Consider the following 23,192-nt stretch of genomic DNA (forward strand, 5'->3'; position numbering starts at 1 on the left):
TCCTTTTTAAATCTGCTGTGTTACAACTACCATAAGCTGACATCTTGGTTTATTATTGTGCCTCCAAATGGCGATGAAGTCTATAAGCAAGACGTGGCTTACTTTTGTCTTCAGTGGTGTCACACAATCAATTTTTCTCAGTGTGAAAGTTGTATTGTTCCAGCGGAGTGTAGAGTGCCTGCTGATGTTCCTGTTACACCAGTGGCTTATTGAAGCTGGACAAGATCCATTTGAGAGTCCCGTGGCTGTTCATGTGCAGGTGTAGTGGGCAAAGTCTGCAAGCCATGTGTGAGCAATTGTAATGGATGATTTCAGTTTAACTGTGTTGCCATTCAGTCTCGTGTGTGGTGCAGGCAGGAACAGTCCCTCTAATCATTGGGTAGGAGAGCAAAGCAGTCTGTAAGCCTTTTCTCCTTTCTTGTGTCCCTTGCATGGTTGTTAAACAGAGTCTTTCCCCAAGGTACCGACTGTCTTTATCTGATTGGATTCCTCTAGTTAATTCTTTCCATTTTCCATTAGAATAAAACACAATACTGCTTCAGTCTTTTTCCAAAATAGCAGCTTCTGGTGGCATATTCCATACAGTGGTGATTGTCTTATTGTGGTGAAAGCTGAAAGTCATTTCCAGAGAAATCCTCCTAAGCCTTTAGACTGTGTGTGTGTGTGTGAGAGAGAGAAAGAGGAAGACAGATGTGTGTACCTATAGGTGCACTTACAGGTGTACAGAAAGAGTGCTCAGATTGGCTTTGTTATGGTGAAAATGGACATTCATGCATTTAAAGTGTGTAAAAATGTGCACATATTTGAGGAGCCTTGTGGTCGATTTGGGTTCCAGCCATGTCCCCATATCCTCGGGCTTGTTTTCACTTTCACCTGAGCCAGGAAATTTGTGGGCAGAACCATGAATGGAAACAAAAACAGAGGTTTTAATAGTGAAACCCCAGTCTGGGTCATTTTACGGATGTGTGTGTGAGCCCACTGCTAGTTTAACACATTGATCTGTTCCCCAGATTCCCTGGCATTGATGAGCTGTGGTGTTTGCAGAACATTTTGACCACATTTAACCATGACCAGCTGTCCAGCAGGCAAGACACAAATGTAAATGTTTGGACCACTGGCTGTGAGACCTAGCTGGTTTTATGCCAAAGCGCTTGGCAGAGAAAACACAATTATCAGCCATGGCCAAAATTTACACTTACCATGGCGAGCTAATTAAGTGATCTTCAGCCAGATGGATAATGTGACAGGCAGCTTACTAGGAAAGAAATAACTGTTTAGAATTGAACGTACCTTGGATGTACATTCGATCAAACTGTGCATCCAAGACGTGAGGGGGAAATGTTTTTGTCAGCATCCTTTCAAATGGCTGGCACATGTGGTCAGCGTGTGTTGATGTTGTTTTAGTCGTGAGGAACCGCAACTGTCTCTCCATGTTCTTCTGGGGGTTTCCACCGTCTCCGCTCTCTCCAGTTATGGTTTTTGCCCATGCGTCACTGGAGTATTTGTTTCGTGGGTGCGTGTCATTACTCATACACACTACTCCACATATTTGTTGGAGATGGTGTTACTGCCTCCTGCCACTGTCTTCACCTTCTGTCACACTGATGATGACTGAATGTGTCAGTGCGTGAGTTACGTTTATATTACTGCTGAGCAAAAATGCAGCAGTATTGACTTCTGGTAAAGGCTCCCATTGAGTTATTTCTGACAGAGTACAGCAGGCTATTTTTTGTGTGGGGGAAGAAAGGGAGGTGGTATTTATTGAACACGGGGCTTGCTTCGTGTGACTGTATTTGTCCTTGTGTGTGAACTGACGTCACTTTATTGTTGCTCACGTTGCCAGACCAGTGAAGCTTTTTCCGGTAGGTTCATAATCATAGTTGTGCGTCTGGTAACTAGAGCCTGATAACCGAAATATGCCCGGCGTCTGCTCCGCAAACATTGTCATGATGACTTGGTTTTTAAATAGCCTCAAGTGCTACTGGGGGTTTTTTCTTCACGCAGGGCAAACATTTTTACTCAACTATAGAGAAAACAATGATAATTCAATAGAAAGCGATATTATTGGCACTCGAATTAATCAGTTGAAGCCTTGGGAAAAAAATAAAGAAAACAGAAGGGTTGCAAGGGATGATTGTTTTTATAAGCAACTAATCTTCTGAATATTTTCTTTGTTTGGTCATAATCTATAAAAAAACAGCAATTTCAGACAATGTCCCAGAGGCCACTGTGATGTTTTCAAAGCACCTGTTTAATGTGATCTACAGTCGAAAAACTAAAGATGTATAATTCACTATCATATTTCAAAGAGAGGAATCAAATCCCTAACTTTGAGAAGCTGGAACTAGTGTTGTTTAAAAGATAATTCATCGATTATAAACTAGTTGCCAGCTTATTTTCTTTCAGTTCACTAATCATTAAATTGTATCATTATTTCTGCCCTAAAACGGTACCTACAGGTGCTTTGATTCAGTCGAACCTTGCTTTTCATCTGTCTCATAAGGACAGATAAGATAAGACGGGGAATATGACATGCCATTTGCTCTTGTGAGAGATTATAAATACACTGGAATCAACTGCTTTTATTAAAGAGCCCCTTTATATGTCCATGAAGTGTTTTCTCAATGCCACAAGACATATGCACTTTGAGTTACTCCCTGAGTAAGGAAAGCGCTATATAAATCTAATTAGTTATTTTTATTGTTCTCAGAAGCAAAAGAAGCAGCCAACGCTTTTGTCATAGTCAATGCCATGCCTGAGCATTCCCACCTTTAAACTGCAGCGTACTGATGACAGTCTCAGAAACATGGAGTCAGATTTCTTTGGTTTCACACAACAAATGTAAGTAACCAATCTTGTCAACTTGCAGCGAGAGGGATTCTCTGTCATAGTCAGAATCAGTGCAAACGTATGGCTGAATTACTCCAATGTTAGAATTGGCGTAGAATAGATTTATAGTGTTTGAGTAGATTCACGTGTTCTGGAGAAAGTGACAGTGTAGAGTTGTAGAGTTACATCTAAATCCTTTTAAGGTAGGGAGAAAATTTTGTTAATGGAAAAAACTGCTTTTAAATATGTAACTTTGATACACAGAAATGAATTTGTAGGGGGTTCAATCAACAGGTTCCCACAACCAATTTTACTTGAAAGATTCACTACTTTATCACTGTTCGTGGTTGCATTTATCAGATGAATGAGGACAAAGTGAACAGAAGTTTACAAAACTGGTGAAAAAGTAAAGCAGGGGAAAAGAAAACGGAAAGCAAATTAATTGAAGTGACACATTAATAAGAGCATGCACACAGTGACGCCACACTGTGGTAAATAATTTCTGCTTTTTGCCAATTTAGATGTTTTTTTTTTCCTTATCAGTTGCACAGATATCACAGAGCATCGTAGGTATTGTATCGAGTGTTGCAGAATCGGCGTGTTACTTTCATTATTACGGGAACGTATCTTGACTGTTCTCAGCTTCATTGTACTGCGTTTTTACCTTCCGTCTGCCACCACCTATTCCAGGCTTCTTTTCTCTCATCTCGTTCATCTGCCGCTTGCTCTCATTTCCTCTCATACGGTATCTCTCATCTTACTCCTCTCTCAGCAGGAGCCAGCAACCATCTTTGCTTGCACAAATGAGCCCCAGACTGAGAGGCACCTGCTGGCCTCTTTCTCTGTCATGTCCAGCTGATGAATGGGTCTGTGCCAGTCTGTGCTGTAGAGAGACACACTATCTACAGAGTTTAGTGACTGACCACAGTGCTACCTGTGCCAGGTTGCTGTTTCTAAATAGCTAAATAAGTTGAAAACATCAGTGCAGGTTTTCATGATAGCAGTTGTGCTGTTTTCCCCGATGGTAGCAATAAAATGTTCATGATGCTTTTCATTTTGTGCGCTTTGCTCCAGACAGCGTTTCTGTCTCTAATTACATTATTATATTGTAGCCAATACATAATCTCCCGCACCCAGCATCTATCCTTTGCATCTTCCAGGACTCTGTTAATAGCGTTTCCCAGCTGTCAGTAGTTCATGCGTAGGGCCCATATCTTTAGTGTTCATCACCACAACCAAGTCTGCACTTAAAAGGAGATGCATGAAAAGTATGTTAATAAGATTTGTGCAGTGGAAGAGGTCTTTGTGGTGTACAGTTTCTGAGAGCTGGCTCATTGGAGAAGAAGTGGAAAGGGAGACTGGAAAAACAAAATTCCCCAAAAATCTGGCTTCTCTTCACTGGAGTCATTGAGTTTTTTTTTTAACAGAAGCCTTGTCAGAGGATTTGCTTTCATCTTACGTCAAAGAAAAGCAGAACATGTTGTTTTATGAAGTCACAATCTATAGTGAGTGCTGTTATCAATAGTGAAGCAACTACCTTGGGGAATGTATTCAAAACCTGCTAACTTTTTAAAGAGGATTTTCATATTGGCTAAGAATGATAAAATGGCTTTCTCAGCGACTAAGTGTTTCTGGAATTGTTCAAGGTCCATGAATCACTATCGGTCCTTTACATAGTCACACTCCACCACACTGGCCTCATGCAGCTAGACTTCATTTCCAGTATTTTCTGACGGGCCTTCTATATAATCTGACAGTTTAATCCAGTCACTGATTATTAAATTGGGGGAGGATCAAGGGACAATGCCTCCGACTGTGGGATGACTGATGACAGATATGTTGCAAATCTGTCCTCACCATGCGATGCATCCAGAATCATCCAGCGGTATAAATGCACCATCTCACATATGGCGCGCTTGAGAATGCAAGTGGTGAATGTCAACAAACCGCTGCCAGACGCCACAGCAGTTGCAGCCCGTGGGTCAGCTCCAGATTAAAGTCGACCTCGCACCCCCCCCTGTCTCCATAAACAGCCAGCGCCATTTCTGTCCCCGCCACACGTGCTGCCGGACACTAAATATCCGTCCATCGATTTAAGCCCAGGGCTAATTTTAGCATGGCTCAACTGTGTGTTAGTTAAAATATCTCATTGTGGGTGTTCCAAAAGTGGAGGCATCCCTGTTAGGGGTGGGGGTGGGGGTGTGAAGTGATTGAAATGGTTTGGAGAGTTGCCCTATATTGTTTGGGAGAGACCTATCTGCTTTTCCGGTTGCATGTTTTCCACTACACATAATAGGACGAGATGTCCATGACAAGCTTTTGTTTTTTTCCTAAATTGATGTTTCCACCTTGTAATGAGTTTGGTTGCACGAATGTAGTTTATGCAAATTGCAAAGTTATTGTTTGCAAGTGAAGAAAACCTGTCCGAATGCTTGTTCCTTTTCACATTATCTCTCATTACATTAGTTTGATGGGGAAGGAGTTGTAATGCAAATTGAGAAGAGCATTTTGAAATGCATGAATGTGCATGTTAAACTATATATGCATGCTTTTCTGCAGTGCTTTAGGGAATGACAAACTTTATCTATTAAAGAGAAGATGTATCCATTAAAGTTTAACTTTCTAATCATTTTGTACTTTTTTAAAATTATTTTTTACAATAAACCCAATTAATTTGATTATTTTGTTTCATGACTCTCTGCTCAAAGTGTCTGATCTTGTCTCCTCTTTCTCTTCCCTAGGCAGTCGTCTCTGAATGCTAACGGTGAGTTAATTTCATTTTTGCATGTTTTCATCAGTGATGCCCTAGAGCGTAATAGCCACGTAGAGAAGACTGCAGTAGTAAGTAGGACCTTGTCACTGGCTTGTCAAGGTTGATAAAACTCACTAAATCCTCAGCCAAACACACAGTCAGCCAGCTGTCTATAGCAGACTGCCGGGTGGGATCAAACACACACACACACACACACACTTAGACCCATGCCAGCCAAAATCACATCAATAGGCACTGGTGCCATTTAGTAAGACTGCTCAGAGTTTTCTCATCAAATAATGAAAGGACGGGTTCCTAAGAGAGTAACATGGTGTTTGCTCAGGGGTCAATTTGAAGAGAATTTCATTTTTGTCCAAAAGCTGATAATTTGACTTATCAAGTCTAGACATTGAATGAATGAACAGAATGGTGCAAAATGTTTTTGGGGAGTGATAAATATATTGAAATGTGCTTAGTTTCTCCACAGATAAAGAAATGTGACACGGTGTAATTCTGAGCACAGTGTCAGCAGAGAGTCGTTCTGCAGTTGTAAAGCAAACCTTGTCATTCTCACCCTTATGTACACTTTGATCTTTTTTGGTTTCCTGACTGTTCTTTAGTTCCAAAACAATATGCATGACTGCACACAAAATATTTGCTTGCAAGTTTTAAATCATCTGTGTGTCTGTTCTCTACTCAGCCCCAGTGAAGTCTGACTTCTCCAGCCTGATCCAGAACACCTTGATTTGTCCGTACTGTGGTCAGTGGCTGCAGCCTGACAATCACCGGATGCGACTGTGTCCCAAAAGGCGTCCATCAGCACGGGTGCAGAGTGTCCTGCTCAGGAAGGCCAGAGGCAAACGTCTCAACTTGGTGCAAAGAGATGTGCTGCAACGTTTCCAAAAGTCCTGCTCGGTACTGGTAAGAAGACAACACACTACAACCCCCCAGACTTTGTTATGCATTATACTGCACTGCAGCATATTGTCCTTGCAGGTAAACACCAGGGGTTTATGGCAAGGCAAGCACCTTTCTACAAAAAAGGCAACTCAAAGTGCTTTATGTAAAACATAAAAGGGCTGGACTAGTAATAAAAGGAACTCAAGGCAATGAAGATAAAACTAAGCTAAAATAGAAAGCAGATTAAACATGAGAATGCAAACTACAATGCAGTGTAGGGCAAGATATGAATAAATTGTTCCCAGTTTAATTTAATTACAAGGAGCAGCAATCTTAAGCTTTGATTTAAAGGAACTGACAGTTGGAGTAAAGAGTTTTCTCCAGATATGTGGTGCATGCCGTCCCATGTCTAATCTTGGTTTTGGGGGACAGTAAATCCAGTTAACTGAATGGTGTCTGCAGTTATAGTAGTGTTGAACTGAGGCTCAGTTAAGGCTTATATAGATAGACTTAGGAATAAAACTTGCTCAGAAGCTGTGTAGTGCAATTGTTTTTAATATATCCAAAGGGATTTTTGTAAACCTTGTTTGTTTAAAAAAAAAAATAAAAATGTTGTTGGTAACACTGTTTATTCCCTCTGATCTGTCACTTGGACTTCAGTGGTCCTAAAGATGTTCTTTAGCTGAAATACATCGTCCTTGAGATGGCCACTAACTGAGTAGCTGTTGCTGACCTCTGACCTATAACGGAGGCAGGGCAGGACAGAATTTCCTACAAGTTGTCAACAATGATCAGACTGCTATTTTTGATACTTGTCGAGCCCTGCGTTGTCCCTTATTGTATTGTTTTCAGCTGTCTTTGCTTTTAAGATTGATGAAGTAATTAGTATTCTTTCCACACAACGTGTCTGGTTCATTGTGGTGCTCCACTCATAGCTACCGCCGTTACAGTGGTCCCATTAGGCTTAACTGTATGAGAGCTAATGTTGCTAGACTGCGCTTTGTCAACACTCGCCCTGTTCTGTCCCGCAGCTCCATAAATTGTTATAGTGTTCCTTTTTATCTGTCCTGTTAATGGATGGCACCAAGTAGGGACAAAATGGAAAGCATATTTTGGCCAGCACCCACCCACTCTACTGATAAACTCATTTAGGCGAGGGAGCTGGTGATGGAGCATGTAACGATAGGGTCATTTCCCCGTGCATCAGAGAGCAGTGATAGGAGAGAACCACTGAAGAGCCTCTCTGGTGATCTGACATCAGCCCTAATGAAGAGCAACTTTAGTGGAAATGCCACCGCCTCATTAAAATCTGGTTGGGTTCATTGAGTATGCAGGTATTCACCACACAAGGCACTCCGGACCCACTCGCCACTATATATCTGTTGACTCTGAGGGCAAAGAGGTAGAAAGAGATGGATGCAGGGAGCAGGAATAAATAAGGTGGCAAACGGAATAACACAGCACAATCAAACGGCAAATGTGATAAAAGCAAAAAGGGGGAAAGGCAGATAGATAAGAGAGATGAGCAGGGGAAGTCAAATGATGGACTGCCAAAGGAAATGTTGTCATCTTGTGTTATAATTTCATATGCAGCAGTGGTTGTGCATCCCTGTTCTACTTCTGTGTACTGCTGTGAAGGTCAGATCCAGGCTCTGATAGGGAAATCATCTGGATCACAGAGGAGACTGCTGTAAAAAGTCTATTATGGTGCCTTTCAACATTATAGTACAGTGAACAGACCATTCACAGAGCAGCTTGGAAATTGAAAGTACTGCTGTCGGAAATTAAATTGCATACAGTTGATGGAATAATAAACCCAGCAAAAATAATCTTGATTTACGCAGGCCTCTAATAATAGCAGCTGTCAGGTAAGGACTATAAGAATGTAGCTTTAGTGCCAAGTGTAAGGGCAATGCTATAAAGCATTTATGAAGTCACGGTGCCTACAAATTCTGGCCTTCGTATCCATAAACTTAAACTTGTGTGGCTTTCCTGTTGAACTCTTAACCGACCACGCTGAGTCAAAGATGACTATGTGCTGTGCCATACCCTGAAAGTCTGTCCTAAAGACACTCAGCAGTGAGTGTGCACCTCAGCCTTTGCACGTTTGTCAACATGATGTCGATCATCACGTGACTTCCTAGTAAACCAATGCACCCCAAGAATATCCTCCAAGATATTTTTACTCTCTGTTTTCATGGTCACCGGGTTGAAATCTACTGGAAGTTCAAGAGGCAACAGGTCAAGCCATGTATGCGAGTTGGTATACACCTGTGCTCTGCACGCGGGTGATAGTTAGGTGATACCCTGAAAATGCAGCTGTGAAGGTACGAGGAGGAAGGTGAAATGCTTCCTTTTCTTTGCCTGTCTGGCTCCATGCTGATGATCAGAGCAACATAACCCTGTTAGGGGGCAGCTCAGCACGAGACCCTGAATAAAGAGACCGACATCCACTCAAGTCCTTTCTAAAGATGGACGCTCCGGGTCATAGATAGGATAACGAAAGAATCACCAGTTAAATCTTGTGCAGTCTTTCTTAAAGGATGCTGCGTTTGATTTTGACCGAAAAACCATCTCTGCATATCCTGAGTGCTACCTGAACCAGATAATGTAACACAGTGACCGTGAAGCCTTCATATGGTTTCATTAGTCTTTATCGTTTTATTGCCAGAGTTGAGGGTTATGGCTGTGTACACAGTAAGCTGCTCTTCTTACTGTCAGTTACGCGACAACTACGGAAGGAAGAAGAACACACTGCTGTATAATTAGAACGTGACTGTTTGTGTACAGCCTGAGACGGATCTTTGTTTAAAACGAGGTGTGAGTATTTGCAGATCCAGCTACACGTGTTTTATCGTTCTTGCAAGTGTCAAAACAATTACTGGATCTTGTTGTGGACGAAGGTTGATGTGGAAATTTTGAAAGGCTAATAGCTTTAATGACTTAGATGACTTGCATATTTGGATTAGTTTAAGGTAGCTGGTCCAGGCCAAATTGCATTCATAACGTCTTTGTGGTTACTGTAAGGGAAGTATGTTTTTCAATCAATAGACATACTTCTGTGTACTGTACATTTAGGGTGTCATAACATACGCATATTGACGACAACCAGGATTTTTAATAAATCACGTATTCTTACATATAATCACATATAACTGTCCGGCTGATGTTCCAGCATAGGAACAATTTACAGTACGGCTATGGTTAGAGACTCTCTCTCTCTCTCTCTCCACCTCTGTACACTTGTATTTTTAGTGTAATTCATTTGTTAAAAAAGGGACAAAACAGATGATTGAAAACAAGATGAATTTGGCTGAGAGCATTATTAGTTTTTTTTTTCATTCTCTGTAGTTGTCGCAGTGTTATTGTTGTCATAAATTGTTCTGGACATGATAATTGTATGGTGAAAATCTGATATAGTGACAGCTCTAGTATAAATTCATGCTTCATACTACTTAATATGCAACATTTTCCACATAAACCCTTTAGTGTATTTACTGTAAATTTATGGTTTGTACTTAATGAATTTATGTAAGCATAAAAACATCACATATTAGACCAGTAGGTGCACATTTACACTCTTACACATGCGCGTTTGGAAGTATTTATACTCCAGGGTGTAAATCCCCCTCATTTCACAGCATATTGCCCTCCCTTTAGGATGAGTGTATGTGAATGCGCTGCCCTTGGGGTAGATGCCAGTGCATGATAGGATTTCCTCATCTCTGTGAAGTTGTGTCTTAGAGGTATTATAAATCAGGTGTGTTTATGCATTCTGGGCAGGTTATCTAGCAGCGGATATGGAAATAAGTTGGAGTGCAGCCCCACAAGAGAGGCAGAGACCCTAAATGGAGCGAAGAATAGACGCTTCTCCTCCTCCTCCTGCATTCTTCTGTTCTCCCTCGTCGAATATAGATTTATACTTCCCGACAGAGTTGTTTGTTACGTTCATGTTGTTTTGGGTGGTTAATTTATGCACATTCTGAAAACAACACGTGTTTTTAGAATAAAAGATGAGCCAGATATGAAAAATATAACAAAGTGACAGACCGTAAGTGGTTGAAAAATCTTCCCTTTTTCCCAGAAGAACCATCTCTTCCAAACACGAGTGCAATCTGTCTCTGTAATTTATGTCACCGCTTCTTCTTGACCTCACTGACCACCTCTCTTCCCGTGGCTGTTTTCACTCTTTCCAATCTGTCCTTTTCTCTTGCGTCTTACCTCAACTCATCTACCTGACCGCCCTCTGCTCCCTCACATTATCCTCATCTTTCTCTTCTTCTCCTTCCATTCTTGGCCATCTCTTCACCACATCCCTCTGTCATATTTATCTTTGCTGGAGAATGTCTCTCGAGGAGATGACAGGAAACAGGAGGCAGTGATGCCTGGCTGGTGCTTTGCCTGTTAGCTCTCCGGGAACAGGAGAAGCTCCACTGAGGGTTATGACACCTTGAGGGAGGCCAGCGAGCGACAGGATGACAGAAAGAGGGACGTGTTGGGGAAGAGAAAGTCCATGAGGTGAACACGATTTTTTTAGGTACAAACAGAGGAGACTCAACGTGAAGTGGAAACACTCACTCTAGTGTCACGTGTGCAGGGATTTAAGTGAAGCATTTTAAGCATATTATCGCGCACATATACAGCAAGAGCAGCAGTCATGGTAAGTCAGCGCCAGCTGAGCTGACATCCTCGGGGAATCTTTAAGTGAACAAACAAAATATGTTCACTGCAACATAAATTTTAAGTTGTTTTTTTAAACACATAGTTTTTGCTCTCAGCTGCCATCATGTTTGTATTCTAGTTCACAAGCAGGAAAACCCATATAAAGAACCTGATGTCACACATAACGGCATGTCAGCTCTTAATTAGCCTCCGTGTCTCACTTCATTTTGTTTTTCGACACCACTATTAAAAGCCTTCTCTGGAACTTGGCAATCCTTTCAGTAAGTCTAGCAGCAAGATGTCACCAGTGTCAAGGTTTGGAAGCTGCCTTTGTTAAGCTTTTGGATCAACATGTACAATAAATTGCTACTGAAGCGATTTTCTCAGCACGTGTGCGCATTTATGACATTTATTTCATGTTTGTTTACACGTGAGATTTGTCACCTCTTATAATAATCAGAGAAGAGTTCTAAATCTAGATCTGTCCCGAAGCTGTTTTTTTTTTTTTTTTTTATTCCTCAGTCCCAAACGTCTATCTGCGATCAGAACAGCTGCACCCTGAAGCACAGCTGGGCAGTTCAGGTGTGTCAAAGGCATTTAATAAACCATGGTACGCACATTTAACCCTCACAAACATGCAAGCGTCTTGTGCCAAGTAGAGTTTTCTTTGGCCTCTCTTCTTGTAGTGAAAATGGAATGTGAAGGTTCCCAAATTCTGTGGAAACATTTTAATTAGCATTTTAAAATACTCCATTAAGCAGCGTTTTTACTGTTGCCTTAAACCGAACCAAGACGACTTGCTTTAGATAAATCTGCAGTGACTGTTTTGCTGCTACTTCAACAGATAATATCTGGCAGATTCTGACAAGCATTTGTTTTAACATTTTATTATCGGATTATATTTTCATTTCATATCTGAAAGAACCTTATCAAATGTTTTTACACAGGGAGACATCAGAGATTAAAACTGCAGTGATTTCAGGGTTCATTAGAAAACATATGAGATTTATTGTACAGAAATAGCTGAAGCGGGGCAACCCAGAAGCTGAGTGGTTCATGCACATCCCACGTGGGTGCAGAAGCCTTGATGTAATGAGTTGCTGGTTTGATCTTCAGTCAGCCTGGACTCTTCCCTCACGTCATTCTCCTGCTCTCCTTACTCACATTTCTTGTCTCCAACTTTCCAATGAAGGCAGCAATGCCAACAAACATTATATATATGTAGATAAAAGAATTATTCTTGCGTCATGAAAAACATATTCCAGCTGACGGGAAATTCCTGTCTGTATATAGTCGTAGGTAAATCATCAGTTAATGTGTTGATGTCTTTTCTCCAGCCGTTACGATGGTTGCTTTTCAGGCAGATCCGCTGTGTGATGCAGGATAAAATGTGACCTTTATCACCACCAACAGAGACGGAAAGAAAGAGAGAAACAGATATGACATCTTTTTTTTTAAATGGCAGTGTGTAGCAGCTCTGAATTCAAATTGGTTGTCTCTCTGTATTTACCGGGCTGCCTGCCGCCAGACATTGTAACGAAGTGGCTGCCTGCACCCAATCACAGCGCAAGGCCATGGTTAGAGGAAAGTTTACAACGCTTGCCTCGTATTGATCCCCCAACGGCTCTTCTGCTCTCAGCTTTATTGTGTTGTATTGACGTGCTCTCAAATGACTTTCACACACAGCGCACGCAGATGTTCATGCTTTTGAGTTCACAAAAAAACAGAAACTGTCACACAATCAACATTTCTAAACAATTGTAAGACAGAGTTTTAGCTCCAGAAGTCTAAAGGGCACCTAATTCTGTCACTCACTCGTCTGTCACTTCGTCTGCTCTACTCATTTTCCTCCTCTTGGGTGATATCGTACTGCCAAGGTCAAATTAATCAGCCCAAGCTGACCCCTGGCAGCAGAGTGGAAGAGGAAGGGAGGTATTTATGGAGCAGGGGCTATTAATAGAGGGAAGGGTCCATCTGCAGCATTGATTTATGTGGGTCTGTGCGTGCTTGTGTGTCTGTATATGTGTGTCATTTTATATGTTTTTTCACCAAATTCTCGTTGCATATATATGTGTGTGTGTACACCAATCAGCTACATCACATTTATTATCCTGTTACAATACACAGCATTATTGCATCTGTTAAGAGGTGGGATATGAGGCATATTTATAGACAAGAAGATCTATATAAATGTTTTAACAAGAACCTCATGTGACACACAATCCTGTATGTACAATCATGAACAAAAGTTTACATATACTTGTACATGACCATGTATACCATGGTCATCTTCTAATGACTTCTACAACTTTTAATTTTCTGTCATGGAATCCTTGAAACAATTGCGTTTTTGTCACACACAAAAAACAACAATCATGCATTTTGCTTCTTTCATAGATTTATTAAATTGAAAATGTCAGAATCTGCTGAGTCAAAAATACACATACAGAAACTTGAATTATCAGTTTTGAGTGTATAGAAAGCTGTATTATTCAAATTTTCAATCAAATAACCTGAGAGGCAATTTGTCAAGTCAAGTTAGTCGAGCGTGTTTTACATCAGAATGGGCTGAGAGACTGCCATGCAAGAAGGAAGCCCTTTCTCTACAAAGGGCACCTTTAGGCTCGACTGAAGTTTGCTGCTGATCACATGGACCAACAAAAGGCCTTCTGTGGTCAGATGTGACAAATATGTTTAGAGGAGACAAGGTGAGGCCTTTAGCCTCAAGAACATCATACCTACTGTCAAGCATGGTGGTGGTAGTAGTAGTATGCCCTGGGGCTGTTTTGCTGTCAGTGGAACTGGTGCTTTACACAAAGTAAATAGAATCATCAAAAGGGAGGGAGGATTACCTCCATATCTTTCAGGAAAAGCTCAAATCATCAGGCAGAAGGCTTTGGACGTAGTTGGGTGTTCTAACAAGACGTGACCCCAAAGAATGTGGCTAAATAAGGTGAGAATTAAGGTTTTAGTAACAAGTCCGTGTCAAGCAAACAAATTTAGCTGAACTGTATCCATTTTGTCAAGAGGACTGTTTACAGATACGACCAGAAGCTTATGGACGGCTCCCAAAAGCACCCAGTTGAGATGAAAATTTAACCAAATATTAGAGTTGCTGTATGTATATTCTTTGACCCAGTAAATTTTGCAATATTTCCAGAATACCTGTAATAAGTCTATGAAAGAACCAAAAAGTATGATTGTTTTGTGGGACAAAGACACGTTTCAGTGATTCCATCAGCGAAGACAGTCATTGGAAAGTCATGGCTGCCATGATATGCAGTACATGGTCTTTAAAAGTGTATGCTAACTTTTGATCACACCTCTACAGAGTTTTACGTATGAAACTTAAATCTATTTGTCCTCCCTATCACATCCTTCCTTCCTTCCTTCCTTCCTTCCTTCCTTCCTACCTGTCCTTGCTATCGTTTTCTTCCTTCTTTCTCTTCCTCCTGTCCATCTGTCATTCCTTCCTTCCTATGTGTTCTCACTTGTTTATATATGACAGCTCAAGAAGTGTTAAACTCGCCATCCTCCCTTATCATTCCTCACACTATTCTGTTACACATATTCAGCTGGGTACAGCTTTAGCCACATGACATAAAGCTGCACAATCACACTGAGAGTTGTCACATTTATTCTGAATTATCTCTCAGCTCACTGAAACCTCGTTCTAATATGCCTGTGCATTCACATAAACTGAGATTGGATCTCTTCACTGTGCAGACATCATGAAAATTAACAGAGTGGTTAATTCTCTTTTCATTTTTTTCAAGAAGGACTTTTCAGTAATTGCTGTTATCAATGTATATGATGATTGTATTGTGTCTTTTTTTCGATTTGAAGTATGAACTGCAGATGTTGACATCCCATGCACTGTGCATGATTGGCAGAGCTAAATAGCCGTCACATGCATTATGTATATGGGATCAACGTTAAGTGTATTTGTCACCGCGGCTGTCTGAGTCGGCTCACATTTCACATGAAAGAAAAACACAAGCATGGATATGGTGTAAGAAAGAAACCGCAAGGCTCCGTTTGTTTTTGATGGGAGAAGGATGAAAGGTCAAGGCTGAGCTGGTGTGGGAATATACAGGTCGGAGGCGCTAATATGACGAGTATTAAAATCAAATGTCATGCATTCTTCCTCTGACCATATGGTCAATTTGATTTTCCTGACAGAACTTCAACTTTCTGCATAAAATAATCGGCCTTAATATTGCTCCAGCTGTGTATAGGTGCTTGTTTATCCTCTTTTTACCCCGAAGCTCCGAGACACCGCCTTTGCCATATGCTTGATTTGCCACTGTGTAGGTTTGTCTGCTGCCAAGATGAGGAAATCAAATCTGTCTCTCTCTCTCTCTCTCTCTCACCGACTCACGTGTATCCCTCCAAGTGCATACGCTACATGTCAGAGGATTAGCGTAAATTAAACTAGTACACGTGATGGGTGGGGATTGAATTTCAGGTTTTCGTGATTTCTTATCACTACGGAGCAAACATACCATCATTGTTGTTTTGGACTTTGTTGACATGTAAATATTGTTGAGGTCTGATTGATTTGTTGCTCTTACATGCACACACACACATCAAGGGAAGGTTTCTTTTCTTAGAGCCTGCTGGAGCCTGTCGGTGCTTTAGTTGGGGCCAGCTGATGATAGTCGGGCCAGTCGTGGTAACTAGAGGACAAGAGGATAAACAGCATGAGGTCATTCAAGCTGTAAACATCCATCTGCAGCCAGCTGTCTGTCTGTGTTTGATACAGTCCACTGTGAGCCGCACACTCCTATTTTGCTGTGGTGGGTTTTTTTTTAACTTGGCAAACATAGGATAGTCATCAGAGCTGAAAACAGTACAATCTAGGATGTCACCTAAATTTCCACAGCCCTGATCACATACAGTATGTGTTGCAATTGAGACCGTTGCATTTATAACCGAGGAACAAATAGTTTTTGTTTGACTGGTCCCCACCAGTGTCCACTTTAGAGTCTTTAATGATCCACAGGAGGAAATTGGGTTATTGTAGCAGGTAAAAAAAAAAAATACAGGAGGTGGTGATAGAGCGGTTATAAACAGCAAGAAAGCAAATGCAGTGTGTGAAAATATCATAAAAGTGCTCATCACAACACTTAAAAATAAGTACAGCTCGACAGAGGGGAGGATGCATTACTGGCTCTCTGCATCATTAATCTGTTTAAGTGTGTGGTAACTCTGTCGGTTTGCAGTTTTGCAGCAAACATGACAAATGAAATATGTCTACCTAGGAGTTGTTTATTTTTTTAAGAGTGAATTCCTCGTCCAGATATTTCTTTGCTCGATAGTGTTCTGCAACAATATGAAATGACTTGCTTGTAGCTTTGATTCTAGTGGTTCCGTAACCCACTGTCAGATGAGACATATCAGTGAACAGGTGTTATGTTGGACTCCCATCGAAGTTATTTTCCAAAGAATAGTTTCTTTTAAATGCATCGCCGACTTTTGTTTTTGTCAAAATTATTTTCTTGTCATCTGATGTTGTGTTTTTTGAGGAAAAAATGTTGCACAAAATCACAGTTTTTCACATGTCAGCTAGTTTTTAAGCAGAAATCCAACCAAATGTAGCTTTTAGCTGTTGGTGACATGCGCATATTATTTTAAGCGTGAAGACCGAATGCTTCACCAATCCTCAGTGAGACTTGAGAGCACTACAGCAGGATAGATGCTCCTATAAACGTGAACTCAGATCCTCCTGTGGAGTGCCACTCTGCTCACCATATGCCACCACTTTATCCATTTCTCTCAAGTTCCCCTATTTAACCAGAAAGTGGTGGCACTATAACATCCTCTGCCATGTCTTTGTAATATTAATGTCCTTGTTTGCTTGAGGACACTGCAGACATGAATAAGTTTAATAAATAAAAATTAAAAGAACAGTTCCAGCTTGATCTGCATCATGAGCATGTCTGCTTTGACTTGCTGTGACTTCTTTTTATACAGTGATCGTAATCATAATAGGCTTGTGCTTTGCTAAGTTAAGAAGAGTGCCACTTATTTCAAGTTCACTTTGATGAAGTGGTTTTTACTGTTGGATGTTTTCTTTCAAAGCAGTGCTAAAACAGGGGGGGTTGTCTCTTTGAGAGTTAGACAAAAATATTTTGTGTCCCTAATATTATCACAATAACCATTGATGATAAAAATGAACATCATGTTTCAGCCCCATCCAAAGAGTAGTTGGTCCAGATTTTTGAACTGTGAAATGATTGAGCTAAAACGACTTTGTTATTGAGTAAAACATCTGCTTTTCTGTGCTCCTGAAAGCCCGTTGCATAAGTTTGTGAACATTGGAAGTTTGCCACCGCGCCTTCACAGTATGAGTAAATAGCATAATATAATGTGTAAGTTAAAAATAACACGACTAAGCTTGCTTTTGAATGACTCGAGTGTTTCCGCTCAGCATAGTAACCAGTATTCTGTTCATGTGCTGAACTGAGCTGACCTGTGATGCAATATAGTAGAGTTAGGTCCTGTTGATTTACAACTATACTTCATGAAACGATTTTGCATATAGAAATAATACTGTGATATATTCGACATGGAAAATGTTTAACATATTTCTGTTTGTTTAGTCTGCCCCTTTGACAGAGCATTGGTCAGTCCTCCTCTGAGCCACACCCCTGTGCAAAGATGGGTGGGTCATTCGCTGGTCTGTATAAAGTCGGACATGCAGGCTCTTGTAGTAAACACTTCACACGCAGTCAGGTAGACGGAAAGAGAAACTCAGGGCTCCTGGTTCACCGAAACCCAACTCTGCAGCACTTTCCAACAGACACCTGTCAGACTCTAACATGGCAACGTTCGTGTCGGTGAGTTTTCCATCTCATCAGCATTCAGGGCTGTCAACAGCTCGGCTCAGACTTGCTGACCTCTGCTGTGGTGGTCTGTTCTAACCAGTTTTAACCTTGTGCAACTCCGAGTGGCTCGTGTCGCTGATGGGGATTTAAGTTACTGAAGGTTTGGAGGGATGTTGAGGAGTCTTTAATCAACACTAAATAGCACTTAACACTGTTTACTGCATTTTCTACACTGAAGAAAGTTTCCTTCAGGGACAGAAGTGTAATTATCTCCCCTGTTCAAGAGCTTCATGTTGTTGAAGTGTGTTAATATGACATAAAACAGGATCTGTAGCTTGTCTTATTGGGTCAGCTTATTGCTGGGATGATCTCATTGCCTCCAAACTGTTACCATCACTTGGTCTGAGGGTGTTGTCTTAGTTGTGAATAATGGACTGCAATTGAAAAAAGAGCTTCTGCAAATGTGGAAGAGTGATTGGGGTGTGCCGTCGCAGTTAGTCCATTTCAGTAATTCACGACAGTGTTTGTTTTCGGAAATAGCGGATTTGTGCTTCATTAGGTTCTTATTGATTAATTACTGGTGATTTTGCAGCCGCCTGTGTGACATATACTGTCATTTGTCCCAGTCACTGTGTAATTGCATGCAATGTGATGTTTTATTAGGACCCTACAGAGTGCTAGGCAGGAGTTTAGGATGCCAGTAGTTGTCATAAGCGTCTCATGACATGGCAGTTGCACCTTGTAACTCTCATAAGTGTCTGCATGCTTTCCCTTAAATAGAGGCATTTTTTTGTTGGTGTGTGATATGTGTATGGAGTTACATGAGAGATTAGAGTTAACTGAAGTGTCATTGTAATTGTAGCTTTAAAAAAAGGGGGGGTTCATAGGGTTTAGTTGCTCACTGACGGTTTTGATAGAATCCATACCCTGAATAGGTCAAACTGCACAGCAACAGCCCCGACTTGCCCTCTCATAGTCTAAAGACAATGTTCTCCATCCCACTTTGGCATATCCATCTATTTTCATATCTGTGCACACGCTCAAAGGTAAAGTTATGTTTGGCACGGCCAACAGGAAAAGCCTCAGCTGTTAAATGAATCTCCTGTCATGGATTTGCTTCGTGAACCGCATTGTGAACTATTCCTCAGCTGAGAGACGGCGGTAGATATGCCAGACGTCTTTGAGGCATTCGCTGGCCCCTGCGTCACCCAGAGCATATGAGCAGAAATCGTTACAGCCACAGCTAGTCGTGCTCTCCGTGCCCCGGGAGTCAACCCATCACTGCGGTCAATGACCAGACTGAGTCACCGCAAACTCTTGCACGTCCCGTAGAAAGTCAGGCGGCTGTGACGATGCTGAGTTTGATGAAAAATTACAGCAGGACTAAGAAACGATCAACAGTCTTTCTCTTAGATGTACACCAGTTGGTAAATAGATTAATATGCATAGTTTCAACAACCTTTTAGAAAACCTCCACAATTTCCTGCCAAGTATTCCTGTGAGGACACCGTGTACGACTTCACCTCAAAACCTCATTATGTATGAGAGGAATATAGATGCAGGCCATGCAATATTAATGAATATGTTCCTCTGCTCTCCTTATCCCAGATGGCCACCTGCCATGCTTGCAGTAAGACATCCAGACACAAAGGAATGAACAGGGATTTTACATCTACCCTCGCGAAGACCCACAGCACGCCTGGGAGCGTCGGCAAATACAAGACACCTCAGTCAGCCGCTAGATCCAACATGACGACCCCCAAGACTCCAGGCAAAGACAAGACACCTGTTCATACATCTAGGTAAGTTTTTTTTTTCATTTTTTTAAAAACTTGTTGCTATTAATATCTCCTGAGCTAAGAGTTAAGATACCACCTTCCTTTACTAAACTTGGGAGGTGTCGCAGACATCCAAGAGTGTGATGTGTGAGGCACCTAAGTACTTGAATGATTAGGTTTCTATTTATTCAGCATTAAGAGAACTGCAGCGAGTTAGACGAGTTGTACGTGCTGGTTACATGGTTCTAGGATACTTTTAGCAATTCCTGCTAACCTACAAAATCTCAAGTTACTGTTTCTTAGCTCTTCCTTCATCTCTCTCTTTTTCCTCTCTCTCCCTCCAGGTCATCCACCTCTTCCAGCACTTCAGGGTCGAGCTCAGCTTCCTCCAAGACGCCCTCTAAATCTAAAAATTGGGTCGTCCAGCGTCTGAGCAAGATTCTCATGCGAGAGGACAACCAGAGCAGAAAGAAGGGGGGCTTGAAAGATTTTCTGTCCGCCCTCTGAGTATCTCTTTGTCTTTAAGATTATGCTTAAAAAAACAAGGGGAGTTTGACCCATGTTGTAACCTGTTTACGCCAGAGGATAAGGGGGGGAACTTAAGTAAATATCCTCAGGTTCCAAACCGGTGAAGGAAGGGTTACAGTTTGCCCACCAACACTGCTGTTGCTGGGCTGATTGGAATGGCACTCCTGGAATCCTGAATGTAACGACTGAGAGCACTGAGCTATTAATCACTTAGTGCATCTTGTGCTGAGTCAGACAGAGAGGATTGCTTCTGTTGTCTACTTTAAGACATGCCTCTTGTGATCTGGGATGATACTCATAGTGGAATGTTATTTATCAAATTGCTGAAACATCACAGGAAGCCCAGCTTTAGTGTTTGGCGGCAGTTGTGGCATGACAGGCTGGTTTACATGCCAATATCATTCTGCATTTTGGATTTTTTTTTTTTCTAAAGTTACAATCACACATTCATATGAAAAATATATTATAACAAATTGCTATCAATGTTAAAACTTTTGTATTTGAATTTATTTACCCGCTTCAGTTTTTGGCCCTCTCCATTGGGGAGATGTCTGTAAATTCATTTGTTTTAGCATAAGTTCAACATGACAGAGTGGCAAATGTATAGAAGTTTTGCCACTGTTGGGATTTTGTCTGTGCATACAAATGATTTTGAAGCTGTGCAAGTCACCAATGAAAATGTTTTAGTTATCATTTAGGATCATCAGTTGCTGTTTACATTGAGCAGGCTCATCTGCCTACAATCTGTACATCAGTGTTGTCTAAACTTAACATTTTCTTTTGATACTTTCTTTGGCTGTGTATTTTTGGAAAGCTTACTCTTTTCATTGTTTTGTTAAGAGCAGGAATATTAAATATATCTACTGCATTTTGTACCGACAGACTCTGTTGTAGATCAGCTGTTTAATGAGCAGCATGTGTTTATATCCTGAAATACCTCACATTTGTATTCTACTACTGTGATACTCTGAATTAAAACCTTTCAAATCTGTGAAACTCTTTGTCCTTAGTCACATTTGTGTGCTTGAAAATTTTTTATAATGCAGCATCTGTGTTGGTTTAATGTTCACTAAAATGACAATAAATGGCTATAACATGTTCCATCAGTTAAGCTACATTTATTGGGGATGTTTTAGGGAATCTTTACACCTCGCGTTGCTTAGCCGACAACGCTTCACTACATAAGTCATCTCAGGACACTTCACATTCTAACATGTAGACCTTACAAAACAATATTATACAGAGAAAACCATCAAATTCAAATAGTCCCTTTGAGAAAGCACTTTGATGACAGTGGAAAGAAAGGGAAAAAAACTCCCTTTAACCAAGTCTCAGGGAGCTATCTGCCTCGACTGGTTGGAGTTAGAGAGGAAAGGATAGCAGAGAGAGCCAGACAAACGACACATAAGAGAACAATAAACTCCGGGGGGGCTGATGAGGCCTGTAGCTACAGATCAGAAACGTGCAGCTCTGAAGTCAGAGATACCCGTAGAGTGGACAAAATGCAAACCACCAGACAGAGAAGGCAAAGGGTAATGAAATGCAATAGTGACATAGAAATGCATGTAGAGTGAAAAAAGGGGGGGAAGTCAAACTGTATTTAGAATGCTGTAAGATGAGGCACAACAAGAAAGTAACTGCGCCAAAGTAAAATATAATAAAGCCTACCTAAATAGTAAACTAAGAATAACTGCACAAAAGTATTAATGCAGCATTTAATATGTTCAATTCTATCCATTCTTTTCAACACAAGGTAAAAAGGTATTTGTTGCTCCAACACACAACAGAGTGGACATCATAAAGCGTGCACTTTATTGGTAATGAAGATGATGAGCAGATCAAGGGAGAAGTCACCACAACTCAGTGTGTTCATCACGTAGTGCCACACATCTGATACACACAGCGTTGGTGAGGTTGCCGATGCTGGCTTGAGTAATGCTGTTCTTATCCTTCTGAAGGGTTGGAACATCCATCCGGAGCACCACGTGGCAGATTGTCATCTTTGGCATCATGTCATTTGAACAAAGCTGCATTTGAAGGTGGCCTTTATTAGCCGCTGGTCAAAGGAGTGTCTGTGTTCTGGTCACACCGTCTGAGCATTATCCTTCTGGGCTTCACCTGACTAGGATGTAGATTAGGACTGTAGGAGCCATTTATGTTTGTTGTCAGCAGATAATTTAATATGGATTGTTTGCGCAGAGGGTGTATATGTAGAGGGCACAGGTGACAGGAAGAGGAGGGCACAGGTAGGGGGAGAGGCAACAGCTCTCACCAGATCAGACCAGCACAGATACCAAATTCATGACGGGAAAACGGCTGTATTTTCATTTCGTGCATACCATCGAATAAACATCCACTAACGGTAAGTATACTGACTGGAGATTCTGTTTTTGGTCTGCATCGGTTCACTCTGCTCCACCTGTGCAGTAATTAAAGGACATTGGAAAATTGCCATAACAAGGACAGTGATAAAAGATTTGTCACTAGCTAAACAGCTCAAATAAATAAATAAATACATAAATAAATAAAATTCTGCACAATATGGCTAAAATAAACCCTTTTCTAACCAGTAGACCAAAAGGTTTGATATTTAAAACTTTTCTCTGAGTGGGAAAAGAAGATGCTGCATTTATATTTTTGCTCTGTGTTGGAAAAAAAAATCATAAAAGGATGTACAATTATATATACATAAGGTATTTCTTGAACTTTTTTTTTTGTTAATTGAAACTGGATGCTGGTACAAAACACACTGTACTGTGTATAATTGTGTATGTGGTAAATAAAGCTTATCGAAAATTGGGAATTCCACATGCAATGATTGAAAGTTAATGGCATCAGATATATTCAAAACAAAACTAAATATGAAATAAATTTGCAAAAAAGAAAAAAAAATACATGGTTATTGCTGGTGGG

The 23,192-nt window shown here is 40.9% G+C and overlaps 1 protein-coding gene across 1 annotated transcript in view; it reads left to right on the plus strand.

Moving 5' to 3' along the window:
* rmp24 (ribonuclease MRP subunit p24) overlaps positions 1 to 21,377 on the plus strand; it is a 22,372-nt gene extending 995 nt beyond the window's left edge. Inside the window, exons 2-5 of the mRNA XM_008295498.1 lie at positions 5,571 to 5,593; positions 6,282 to 6,502; positions 19,582 to 19,775; positions 20,096 to 21,377. Of these exons, the coding sequence (XP_008293720.1) occupies positions 5,571 to 5,593; positions 6,282 to 6,502; positions 19,582 to 19,775; positions 20,096 to 20,258 (601 nt within the window). The 3' untranslated portion in view covers positions 20,259 to 21,377. The remainder of the gene's footprint in view (positions 1 to 5,570; positions 5,594 to 6,281; positions 6,503 to 19,581; positions 19,776 to 20,095) is intronic.
* The last annotated feature ends 1,815 nt before the right edge of the window (positions 21,378 to 23,192 follow it).

The sequence above is a fragment of the Stegastes partitus genome, unplaced genomic scaffold (assembly GCF_000690725.1).
Source record: "Stegastes partitus isolate 25-593 unplaced genomic scaffold, Stegastes_partitus-1.0.2 Scaffold1053, whole genome shotgun sequence".
NCBI lineage: Eukaryota > Metazoa > Chordata > Actinopteri > Pomacentridae > Stegastes > Stegastes partitus.